This window comes from Bos grunniens, chromosome 2 (assembly GCF_055505025.1).
Source record: "Bos grunniens cultivar Pamir isolate PY7600 chromosome 2, Bosgru_T2T1.0, whole genome shotgun sequence".
NCBI classification, from domain to species: domain Eukaryota; kingdom Metazoa; phylum Chordata; class Mammalia; order Artiodactyla; family Bovidae; genus Bos; species Bos grunniens.
This window is the reverse complement of record NC_141166.1, coordinates 5,262,937-5,276,510: the sequence shown is the minus strand read 5'-3', so window position 1 is coordinate 5,276,510 and position 13,574 is coordinate 5,262,937. Positions and strand designations below refer to the sequence as shown.

The 13,574-nt window shown below is 38.6% G+C and overlaps 1 protein-coding gene across 50 annotated transcripts in view; it reads left to right on the top strand.

Moving 5' to 3' along the window:
- The window catches only part of EIF4G3 (eukaryotic translation initiation factor 4 gamma 3), a 354,136-nt gene that overhangs the window by 254,861 nt on the left and 85,701 nt on the right, over positions 1–13,574 (top strand). For all 50 annotated transcript variants that reach the window (XM_086326700.1, XM_086326656.1, XM_086326966.1 and 47 more), the window contains one exon: positions 10,322–10,410. In XM_086326700.1, coding sequence (XP_086182826.1) covers positions 10,322–10,410 — 89 coding nt within the window. The remainder of the gene's footprint in view (positions 1–10,321; positions 10,411–13,574) is intronic.

Sequence of the window (13,574 nt, the reverse complement as noted above, 5' to 3'; positions counted from 1 at the left end):
TTCGGTTGCACAGTTGTATCTGACTCTTTGCAGCCCTGTGGACTGCAGCATGCCAGGCTTCCCTGTCCTTCACCAACTCCTGGAGTTAGTTTTTTTTTTTTTTAAGAAATTGCAAAATACTTTCCAAGTATTTATGCCATTTTATATCCCCACCAGTAATGTAAAAGACTTTCAGGCTATTCTTTTTCTGGTTTATTTCCTTTACAACTTACAAAAATATGTTGTACATGTTATGTATGGGTCTGTTTCTGAATTCCCCCCCCTTTTTTTTTTCTGTTGATCTAGTTGGCTTTGTTGATAACCAGTACCAAATTTTCATCATTACTGAGGCTTGTAATAACTCTTGAAATCAGTTAGCATTAAGTCCTTCAACTTTAGTCTTTATTTTCAATTTTTTTTTGGCCATTCTAGGTCCTTTGCTTTTCTGTGTTAATTTTAGAGTCAGATTTTTCCTACAATTTTTTCTCTGTAAAACCTATTGGTATTTGATTTGGTTTGTGTTGAATCTATAGATAAAATTGATATCTTACAATATTGAGTCTTCTGACACAGTAACATGATATGTTTTGACATTTAAGTCTGTCTTCTTTAATTCAGTCAGGAATGTTTTGAAATTTTTAATATACGGAGGTTTTATAATTTTGTCAGATTCATGTCTTTTGATAGCTACTGTAAATGGTATTTTTATTTCAGGTTTTATTTTTCACAACTAAATATGAGAATACAGGAGACTTTTTTACTCATATTCTGCAGGCTTGCTAAAATTCACAAATTATTAGCGTCTTTGGATTTTCTACATAAATATGTCACGTGTGAAGAAAGACAGTTTTACTCCATGTCTAACTGCATACACGATTTATTTCTTTTTCTCGACTTACACTAGCTAGTGCCTGCAGCACAGTGTTGAGTGGTGAGAGTGGATGTGTTTGCCTTTTCTTCATCTCAGGAAGCTTTCTAGAAGTCTTTCACCATTATGATGTTAGCTGTAGGGTTTTGAATTGTCTGATGAAAGAAGTTCTTGCTGATTAGCTGAGAAATTTGTTATTTCTATCAGAAATACATGGTGGACTTTGTCAGTTCTTTTCCTCCATTTCTTGAGACAGTTATAGTCTTCTTTTTTCTTTATTAATTACTTTCCATTTGAATGTTAAACCAACTTTGCTTTCCTAACGTAAAACTTGGTCTTGAGGTGTTTCTCTTTTCATGTATTGTTGAATTTGACTTACTAAAAACTTATGTAGTATTTTTGCATCAAGTTCTTAAATGGTACTGGCATATCGTTTTCTGGTATTTTTATATTTGGGTAAATGGTGGTGCTGACATCAGAGAATGAATGAATAAGTAGTCCCTCTTCTTCACTATTGTGAAAGTTTCATGGAATTGATATTGTTTCTTCCTCACATGTTTGTAAGAATTAACCACTGAAACCATGAGAATATATATGACTGTACTGAGGAGAAAAATAATCAAAACTGATTTATGACTGACTTAAAATTAGCATACAAAACCATTAATTATTTAATATATTTAACTGCATTTCACATAATTAAAAAGTAGTGACATTGAATTGACTTAATTAGAAAACATAATTGATGGAACCAGTAGACAGAAATCTAGTGAGGCTGGAGAAGGCCTGAACAATGCAACCAGCTTGACCAGCAGATGCAGAAGTGCCAATGTCCCATTTGCCCAGACAGACCATATTGTGGCTCATAAAACAAGACTTAATAAATTTAAAAGGATTCAAGTCAAAGCAGGTATATTATCTGACCTAACCACAATGCAAGTCAGAATTCATGGTTGTATCCTTTTCCTGTTGATGCTATGACATACCGCCACAATTTGAGAGATCAGGAGTCCAAACTTGGTTGCACTGAAAGTCAAGATATCAGCAGGTCTGTGTTTCTTCTGGAAGCTCTGTGAGAGAATCTGTTCTCTTGCTTTTTCCATCTTTCAGACATACATATATTCCTTGCGTTGGGGCCCCTTCCTCTATCTTGAAAGCCAGCAACATAGCATATTCTTACCTGTTCAGTTCTCCTGCCTCCCCTCCTTCCCCTCGCCCCGTGAAAGAATCCTTTTGATTACATTGGATCCATTGGGTTACTCCAGGATAATAATCTCCCTGTCAAGATTCCTTGGAGAAGAACTAAAGAGCCTCTTGGTGAAAGAGGAGAGTGAAAACGTTAAAAGCTTAAAGCTTAACATTTAGAAAACTAAGATCATGGCATCCAGTCCCATCACTTCATGGCAAATAGATGGGGAAACAGTGGAAACAGCAGCAGACTTTATTTTGGAGGGCTCCAAAATCACTGCAGATGGGGACTGCCGCCATGAAATAAAAAGACGCTTGCTCCTTGGAAGAAAACTTATGACCAACCTAGACAGCATATTAAAGCAGAGACATTACTTTGCCATCAAAGATCCATCTAGTCGGGGCTATGGTTTTTCCATTAGTCATGTGTGGATGTGAGCATTGGACTATGAAGAAAGCTGAGTGCTAAAGAATTGATGCTTTTGAACTATGGTATTGGAGAAGACTCTTGAGAGTCCCTTGGACTGCAAGAAGATCCAACCAGTCCATCCTAAAGGAGACCAGTCCTGGGTGTTCATTGGAAGGACTGATGTTGAGGGTGAAACTCCAATACTTTGTCCACCTGATGCGAAGAACTGACTCATTTGAAAAGACCCTGATGTTGGGAAAGATTGAGGGCAAGAGGAGAAGGGGCAAAAGAGAATGAGATGGTTGGATGGCATCACCGACTCAATGGACGTGAGTTTGAGTAAACTCCAGGAGTTGGTGATGGACAGGGAGGCCTGGCATGCTGCAGTCCCTGAGGTCCCAAAGAGTCGGACACAACTGAGCAACTGAACTGAACTGAACTATCAAGATCCCTTAAACTTATTCACATCTGCAAAAGTACTTTGGTCACGTCAGGTAACATACTCACAAGGCAGGGACTGGGATGTGGATATCTGCGGCAGTGTGTTATTCTCCCTACCACACTACCAGGATAGTACTCAGGCTGCAGTTGACACCACTAAATGACCATTTTAAAAGTGAAAATGGTCTCAAATTATTGAGTCAATCTCCATCTGACGAAACTATTAAATGAGTAAATTTTATAAGATGAATAATGTGTGAGATCTAATGTAAAACTTGGTGATTGTAGTTAATAACTATTGTATACCTGAACTTTGCCAAGAGAATAGAACTTCAGTGTTCTTACCAAGAAAAAAAAGATAAATATATAAGATGATGGATGTGTTAACTAGATGGAGGAATCCTTTCCAGTGTATGTGTGTGCATATATTAAATCACCACAGTGCACACTTTAAATATCTTACAATTTTATATGTCATTTATACATCAGTAAAGCTGAAATTTTACATTAAAAAAATAAGGAAAGCAAAAGTAAACCCAAAGGAAATAATAAAGATAATAGGGAGAATAAAAAATAGAAAACAGGGAATAACAGGGAAAAAAAGAATCATAAAACCGAAAAGTAGTTATTGATTAACATCAATAAAATCAATACACCTATGATTTGATTCTTACTGTGATGGTATTTAATGTTAAAACTGGAAGTAAAAATTTTTTAATTGTATTGTAGATGTATATTTTGGTGGAATTTAAGTCTAGACTCATCTTTTTATTATACTTACTTCTTGGTTTCAGTGCTAGGTCCTGTGGAGTCTTGCTTATACTATTTCAGCTTCTGTGAAGCAGTCCTAGAGCAGAGAGCCTTATTTTAACAGATGCTCAGTTCAGTTCAGTCACTCAGTCATGTCTGACTCTTTGTGACCCCATGAATTAACAGATGCTGGGGAGAATAAATATCAATCCATCTATCCGTATCAAATAGCAGCACCTCAGAAGACTGAAGAAACCCTGACTGACTTACATTCTAGTGTTTCTTTTGTTTGACAGACATCTCTCAGTGAGCCTATCATTCTTGCATATTTATCACTTTAATTCTTTTCCAGTTATTTATGTCTCCTTTGTAAAAACCTAATCTTTCTCTCACTTGGGTTTTTTTTTCTGTGTTCTGCCCCTGTTCCTTAAATAAATCATCAAAATTACTTTGGTTCTCACAAGGATCAATGGCAGAAAAAAAGGAGAGGGTAAGATCCCCATCCTCAACAACTCTAAACAGAATTCTTGAATATGATATAATCAGAATAATTTATTGTGACTTTTAGCATTTCAAAGCTGTTGTGGGGGGAAAAAGGAAAAATATTGGAAGGGGATGGAGACAGTAATGAGAAGGGATTAGAAGTGGGTGTTGGGGATTTCCTTGGTGGTCCAGTGGCTAAGACTCTGCTCCCCCAGTGCAGGGGACCCTGGTTCAATTCCTGGTCAGGGACCTGGATCTCACATGTGACAGCTAAGAAACTGCATGCCACAACTAAAGATCCTGTGTGCTGCAGCTAACACCTGGTGCGGCCAAGTAATTAAAAATATTAAAAAAAAAAAGAAGTGGGTATGTAGAGTGGGGCCTCTCACTGCAAATTCCATTATTGTGACATTCTACTGTGTACATACAGCCCTGTGACAATGTACTTGGGACCTTCCCTTACCAGTAGTAAAGTGTCCCCCCTTTTTTTTCTTTTTACTTGTAGAAGTTTTGGGCATACAAATTTATAGTTCTGCATCTGCATCCACTACCGAGTAGTCAGCACCCAAGTCTGTGTAACGCTCCACCACAATAGGGTTGACTCCCTTCACCCATTTTCCCTCCTCCTCTCCGCTTTGGTAACAACTGACCTGTGCTCTGTGTCTGTGAGTTTGTTTTTGTTTCGTTTGTTCTGTGTTCCGCGTGAGTGAAATCATACAGTATCTGTCTTTTGCATCTGACCTACTTCACTTAGCACAGTACCTGCAGGGTCCATCCCTGTTGTCACGAATGGATGTTCTTTAGTTGCTGAGTCGTGACCAACTCTTCTGCGACCCCGTGGACTACCGCCCACAGTGTTCCCCTGTCCATAAAACTTCCCAAGCAAGAATAGTAGGGTGGACTGCCATCTTCTCCTCCAGGGGCTCTTCCCAACCCAGGCATTGACCCCCGTGTCTTCTGCATGGTCAGGCGGGTTCTGTATCACTGACACCGGGGCCTCCATTGTTTCTATGGCTGTGTAGTGCTCCATTTGTGTGTGTGTGTGTGTGTCTGTGTGGGTGTGTGCGTGCGTGCACACCCTGAGTCTTCTTTCTGCATTTAGCCATCAGTGGGCACTTAGGTCGTTCCCATATCTAAGCTGTTGCATATGGTGCATTAAATACAGGGGTGCATATATTTTTTTTAATTAGTGTTTCCATATTCTTCAGATAAATACCCAGAAATGGAATACCTTGGCTGTGTGGTAGTTCAGTTTTTAAATTTGGGGGGCATCTCTGTTCTATTTCCTGTAGTGGCTGCAAGAATTTACACTCCCAACAACAATGTACAAAGGTTCCCTTTTCTCCACATCCTCTCCCAAAGTTTGTTATTTCTCATCTTTTCAATAGTAGCCATTCTGACAGCTACGGTTGCTAGCTCCTTGTGATTTGGATTTGCCTTTTCCTGATAATAAGTGATACAGAACATATTTCATGTGCCTGTGGGCCATCCGTATATTGTCTTTGGGAAAATGCGTGTTCAGATCCTCTGCCCATTTTTTAAAATCAATTTGGTTGGCATTTTGTTGTTGATGTGTATGAGTTCTTTATATATTTTGAGTATTAGCCCCTTATTAGATACATGATTTGCAGATATCTTCTCCGGTTTAATCAGTTGCCTTTTCACTTTGATGATGGTTTCCTTTGCTGTGCAGAAACTTTTTAGTTGATGTAGTTCCATTTATTTATTAAAACCTAGTGATTAAACTTGTCTATATCCCCAATATTTTTCAGACTTTATATTAGTCATTTCATAAAAAGAGCTCTGAAGGAAAACATTTTCCATCCAATAATATCAAAATTAGCAAAAATCTTGAAATCATAGCTTTTCTTTCTTTGAATTTTCTTATTCTCTGTTTTGGGGGCTTCCTGGCTGGCTCAGTGGTAAAGAATCTGCCTGCCAATGCAGGAAACACAAGTTTGATTCCCTGGGTTGGGAAGATCCCCTGGAAAAGGAAAGAGTGACCCACTGCAGTATTCTTGCCTGGAAAATCCCATGGACAGAGAAGTCTAGCAGGCTACAGTCCATGGGGTCATGAAAGAATTAAGATAGTAAACAGCAACAACATTCTCTGTTTTAAAGAAGTAGAAAATCAGTGTTCCTCTGAGAGTTGAATTCTTATGGAAAGTTGGGGAGGCTCTATTAGACATCTCTAAATTCAGGTAATTATGAATCTCATGCAAGATTGTCTCTTGCCCTGTGGTGCTTTAATGCAAGGCAGGGGAAAAGAATATGTCTTGGGAATGTCAATAATACCTCCTTAACAGAGAGCTATTATTTATTCAGTCGACAAATTTGAATTCCTACCTGACCACCTTACCTGCCTCCTGGGAAACCTGTATGCAGGACAAGAAGCAATGAGAAAGTTAACTTCTGTTCAGTGTACATCATGTGAAATGCCGGACTGGATGAATCATAAGGTGGAATCAGAATTGTGGGAGAAATATCAACAACCTCAGATATGCAGATGGTACCACTTTAACAGCAGAAAGCGAAGAACTAAAGAGCCTCTTGATAAAGGTGAAAGAGGAGAGTTAAAAAGTTGGCTCAAAACTCAGCATTCAAAAAACTAAGGTCATGGCATCTGGTCCCATCACTTCATGACAAATAGATGAGGGAAAAGTGGACACAGCAAGAGACTTTATTTTCTTGGGCTCCAAATCACTGCAGATGGTGCCTGCATCCATGAAATTAAAAGAGGCTTGCTCCTTGCAAGAAAAGCTACGACAAACCTAGACAGCGTATTAAAAAGCAGAGGCATCACTTTACCAACAAAGGTCCATCTAGTCAAAGCTATGGTTTTTCCACTGGTCATATGTGGATGTGAGAGTTGGACTATAAAGAAAACCCAGTGCCAAAGAATTGATGCTTTTGAGCTGTGGTGTTGGAGAAGACTCTTGAGAGTCCCTTGGACTGCAAGGAGATCCAACCAGTCCATCCTGAAGGAGATCAGTCCTGGGTGTTCATTAGAAGGGCTGATGTTGAAGCTGAATTGTAAATACTTTGGCCACCTGATGCAAAGAGCCAATTCATTCGAAAAGACCCTGATGCTGGGAAAGATTGAGGGCAAGAGGAGATGGGAGTGACAGAGGATAAGATGATTGGGTGGCATCACTGACTCAATGGACATAAATTTGAGCAAACTCCCGGAGGTAGTGAAGGACATGGAAGCCTGGCGTGCTGCAGTTCATGGGGTTACAGAGAGTTGGACACGACTTGGTGACTGAACAACCACCGCCTTGTGTAAGGAACTTTGCTTGGCACTATAGAAGATGCCTTAAGGAATATTTTAAGTAAAAGAACAACCAATCAAATCAATTATTTAGAGAGGCCATCATTCAGGCATCATTGTATTTAATACGAATTGGAGGCAATGAGTTGAGCCTCTGTCATAGTTAAATCAGTGCAGCAGTAAGGGCCTAATTAAGACATAGGCATCAGAAATGGACTGCTGCTGCTGCTGCTAAGTCGCTTCAGTCGTGTCCAACTCTGTGCAACCCCGTAGACGGCAGCCCACCAGGCTCCTGCGTCCCTGGGATTCTCCAGGCAAGAACACTGGAGTGGGTTGCCATTTCCTTCTCCAATGCATGAAAGTGAAAAGTGAAAGTGAAGTCACTCAGTTGTGTCCGACTCGTAGCGACCCCATGGACTGCAGCCTACCAGGCTTCTCCGCCCATGGGATTTTCCAGGCAAGAGTACTGGAGTGGGGTGCCATTGCTGCCTTTGCAGAAATGGACTAGAAAGAACAAATCTGAGACAGTATCCTAAATTTACTTCCCTTCTTCTAATTTGGTATTAATTGTCCTTTAAATCTGGCAGCTGATGTTTCTGTCTGTCTCTCTCCCTCCCTTACTTCCTCCCTGGTCCCCTACTTCTCCCCACTCTAGCACACCCAAAGGTTACTGCACCCCTCCAACAATAAAGGTAGGAAGAAGAGGTGTATATCACAGTCATTAGACACACGGTGTGTGTCTGTGTCCACTTTTTTAAAGGACTGAGTATCTCCTAAGGAGGTGTGTGCTTTCTCTCACCTCTTTTTGTGAATTATTACTTTAAATCAAAACTTCAGCCGCTTGAACAGAGTAACAATTCCTGCTGTGCAAGTAGCTGATTTTTTAAGAAAGCATATTAAATGTGTTAATGTTACCCATGGAAGAAATGTTTTAACGTTTTGGGTTCGTTTGATATAGTTTAGAAGGAAAAGTTTGTCTACATCTTTGGTTTTTTTGGTTTAGAGGAAATGATACCCAAGTTTATATTTAATCCTAACAAATCCTTCAGAAAGTGATCTTCCCTTTTCCATGAATGAAAATTAAAGCTGAATTCATGTATGTATGAAATAAAATTTTAATTTTAATGTACAGGTTCCTCAAACTCTGTAATTCTTAAAAGGAATTCTATGAAAGCAGAATTAATCACAGACATTTTGGAGGGATGCACGTAAAACAGACTGGTTATGTAAAATCAGAAGATCCATAAAAATGAAGAGAGACCACCACATATCACACGTACAGATATTAATACTTGAACGTACATATTCATGATAAGGCTGAGGCAAAAGCGAATTTAAATCCACCTGTAGTTACCATAATCTGAGTTCCATACTTTGAGAAAATGGTTTACCTTTGGTAGGCTGCGAAGGAAGAGTAGCCGTTGGTCTAATAATGTTTTCTCATTCATATGGTCTGTAAAGGGAAGGATAAAGACAAGTTGGTTTGAGGAGTGGGTAATAAAAGAGATTTACAGAGTATTTTTATGATGGTGCAATAGTTTTGAGAACATTATTAAATGTCTCTTTTTCCTTGTTCCCAAGACCAGTGTGAGTGTTTATATTGTACCATTCTTCCAAAAAAGATTTGAATCACCCAGAGAGATTGGTTGGTTTCGTCTCAGTAAGACCTTTTATTTCTGTCAGGAATTAGATTAGATAGTTCCTTTGGCTTTGTGTTCACTCACTTTCAGTCAAGTCTGTGTATTTATAAAGTGGCCTTTCTTTGACTCTCCCCTCCCTTCCCATCTGCCTTAGAACCTCACTGCTTGCTTTTGACTCCTGCCGCCTTCTGGTCTCGTCTGAAGTCAGTCACATCCAATTCTGTGACCCCGTGGACTGTAGGCTCCTCTGTCCATGGGATTCTCCAGGCAAGAATACTGGAATGGATGCCATTCCCTTCTCCAGGGGATCTTCCCAACTCAGGGATCAAACCCAGGTCTCTTGCATTGCAGGCAGATTCTTTACCATTCTGCACCACTGACTGCCTTCTGTGGGATCCTATAAAATATGTTTTATTTGCTTTCTGATGTTCCGGTATCTTTAAATTGTATGTCCAAATGTTGATTTTGTGGACTTTGTAAGCCAAGTAAAGTTTTAAAAATTCTTCGTAAGCTTAGGTTTCCATGTGGAACTTCTGATACGGTAGAATAATTCAATAAAAATTATGTTCCTGGGAATTCCTGGTGGTTCAATGGTTAGGACTCATGCTTTGGTTCGATCCCTGGTCAGGGAACTAAGATCCTGTAAGGCGTGCAGCACAGCCAGAAAAAACACATTACCTATTTCTTCCTTAATTTTCACCCCAGCCATATGAAAGGATAGGCCCACAGTATTGATGTGAAGTGAGAACTCGGTGCTGTGCAAGTGCTGTCTAGCTAATTAAATCTTTATCAAAGTATACTTTTGCTGTCTTTTTTAAAGCAAAATCTGGAATTTAGTATTTTTTATGGCTTAAAGGCACCTTAGATATCATCTATCTTGGTCTTACACTTTATAGTTGAATATGCTAGTACCTGAAAAGTGTTACTTGCTTAAGATCACATAGTCGATTAACGGTAGAAACAGGCCCAAGTCTAGAATTGGCTGGTAGCCCAGTTTGTTATATAGATACTCACCTCATACTGAATTATGTGGCTTGGTATGTCCTAACCATGAAACAGGAGGAACTTAGGCCACTGTTTGAAGGCTATATGAGCTGATGTGAACACTTTGTGCCTAAGACATTTGCCATTGCAGTCTTTGGGCCTCAATTACACCGTTCTTCACTTATCCATCTGTCTCCTGACTGTGCAGGAAGCTCTCTTTTTGCTGAATTTGAATAGAGGTATCATTTAGACCTAATATTTTCAATTTTTGCAGTGGGAAGTAATGGCAGCCTGCTCTTCTATTTCAGCTCAGACAGCTATACCTGCACCAAAGATGTGGAAGAAACCAAAAGACCGGACCCGAGCCACTGAAGAGTCATTAGAGGCAGAATCAGAGGTAAGGGACAGCTGTAAATATCTCCAGCTCATCTCCGGAACAGTGGTGCTGTTTTCTCAGAACACTGTGTGTTTATAACTTTTTCTTGAGATACTGTTTTCCAAGCAAATATATCAAGCTCAGAGTCTGATTTTTTTTTTAATCCATTTAAAGAATTTTTTATAGATTGTTTTTTATAGGTTGATGTTGAATTTTTTATAGGTAGCTTATTCAATTTCACTGAATTCTTGTTTCTTTTTTAAAATACCTCTTCTCAAATAGCAAAAATAAGTATTGTTAATTTTTCCCTTATATTTCCACATGTAAAGACTAATCTCGTTTTTTTTTTTTTAAAGTGGTTTTGTTTTGTTTTTTCAAATGCCTATTAGCTGTCCTGGTGGAAATCATCAAGTGTATTTTAAGGAAACAGAGTTTGAATCTGTTGTCCTTTACCTGCATCCCAGTAACATGACTTTTCACATATGGCTTGAACTAAGGCATGGATTTTGCTTTAGGATACTGCACACCAGGTCCCGGACAAGCTGTGAGGAAGAGTCAAGGGCAGGTTCTGTCCCAAGCCATGCTCTCCCAGTTTCATAGTCTCTGATCTCAGTATGCCTATTGTTATCTACTGGAGCTTTTAAAGAGGAGTAATATAAACAATTTCCACATTTCTTTTTTTGTTTCTTTTTGAGTTCTTATGTCTACTTTATTAAAACAATTTTCACTGAATGTTTAAGATGATAACATTAAAATGTAGAAATCATTTTTAAATAACTTTAAATGCGTTTGTTTTATAAACTTGTCTTCTGGTTGTAATTCTTACCCTCTTGAGGCTGCTCACAGCGCCCCTTTGTTGCTTCTCCCCGTCCGGTCACTGCTCTTACTGATGCTGAGTTGATGTCACAGTTGTCCCCTAGCAACCTCTAAAATGTCTCACGGGTGTGATTTCATTGTGGTTATCAGGGGGTAAGATTTGGCAATAAGTTATAGAGGTGCAAATAGTTACTACACTCCTTTTGCAGCTGAACAAGAAAATGTTGCTCCTACAAAGAATAAAATACCTTCCAGAGGCAGGGGGATCGCATACATTCCTGGTACGGCTGTAAGAGCTCACAAATGGGTTTATCTTTAGAGTCAGCTGTAATTTATTCACTTTCTTTTATTATACTTTATGTTCCTTTGCCCTGTGGCATTTTTAAAAGCATTATTGAATATTAAATGGGTAAGTCACCATTCCTCTGCTTCCAGATTTTCATCCTCGTCTTTAGGTCAGGGGTTGACAAACTTTTCCTGTGTAACAGTCCAGATAGTAACTAGTTCAGGCTTTGCAGACCTAGGGTCCCTATGGCAGTTTCTCAGCTCTACCGCTGTAGCCCCAGGGCAACCATGGACAGGGTGTAAATGAATGAGTGGCGATATTTCAGTGAAAGTTTGTTGGTGAACATTGAAATTTGAATTTTATGTAATACTCACATTTCATAAAATATTCTTCTTTGAAATATTTTTCCAACATTACAAGTGTACACAAACACATCCTTCCCTTGGCACAGTACAAAAGTGGGTGAGGGCCCGCTACTGGCACGCGGTCCATAATTTGCTGAACCTGCTTTAGATTATTACTCTTCATGCACGAGAATTGTTGAGGCTCATTTTGAACCAGTCACTGTTTTCTTAACCTAAGATATTTGGTCATTTGCACACATAATTTTTCCAGAAATCCTAGTCCCTTATCTTTCTAAAATTAAGTATTTACTAGAGTAGTTTAATAAATATTGGTTGTCATTGTCTTCATTTTTCATTGATCATCATGCTATCTTTTTCTCAGGTTTTTCTCAGCCTTTAAAAGAATGTTTTTCAGGGATCAGTATATTTTAGGTTGTATATTGAGTTGTTACATCATTGCAAGTATTTAACCAAAGTCTTTAAATTACAACCTAAAGAGATAGCATGAAGGATGATTCATCATAAAATTGTTATTCAAGGCAACTAAAAATATATTTAAAACTTTTTGGATATTTCATCCATCATTACATATGTAATTGTCAGTCTGATTTTCTGGCACATAAAAAAACTCTTGCAGTAAGCAGACAGTTTTGTTAACTAAATTCTTATTTAGTAAGTTCCTGTAAAAATGTTTGCTTTGACAGTCTAGCCAATAAAGTGCTTTCTTTTTTCAATCTGGTTTTCAGGATAAACAATTCAAGAATGGTTAGATAATTACAAACTAGTTGAATAGAAGTCCATCCTGCTAAAGAAAAGTAATCATCAAATATTTAATGGACCTATTTTTTTTATGGATTCCCTTGAGAAATATCCCATCTAACAGTGTGCCTCAGACACCTCACTGATTCTTTGTGTTCTAAAATACGGTTTGTCATTCATGGGCCAAGTTTCTTTATACTTTTTTTTTCCAGTTAGAAATGGACTTTCTCAATAGTACATCCTTTGTTTGTATCCAACAGATTATCTGTTGTTGATTTTAGATACAGAGAAGATGACTCAATAAACTTTGCTCTCTAAAATAGCATTGTTTCACCTTTCCACGACCTGAAATAAGATTTCTGTATGATGTATAACGTGGTTATACTACTCTGTAATAAGTTTAAGAACTATTTGCAGGCTCACATGCCAATTTATTAAAGATCTTGATGAAAGAAAGTGAAAGTGCAAGTTGCTCAGTCATGTCCGACTCTTTGCAAACCCATAGACTATACAGTCCATGGAATTCTCCAGGCCAGAATACTGGAGTGGGTAGCCTTTCCCTTCTTCAGGGGCTCTTCCCAACCCAGGGATCGAACCCAGGTCTCCTGCATTGCAGGTAGATTATTTACCAGCTGAGCCACAAGGGTATCCCAAGAATACTGTAGTGGGTAGCCTGTCCCTTCTCCAGGAATCGAGCCAGGGTCTCCTGCATTGCAGGCAGATTCTTTACCAACTGAGCTATCAGGGAAGCCCAAGATCTTGATGACCTATACTTAATCATACAGTGGTATTACAGGGAAGTTTTGAATTTAGATTATAGTTGAATATAGAATAAGAAAAAATGAGGCGGCTAATGTATGATTCAAACTTGGTAGATCAGTTTTTTCTTAAACCATAAAAGACGCCTCAATTTCTGCCATGTTTTATAAAAATATTGAAAAATCATTTTCAACAATTATTTTTGTTGGATTTTTTGTTTG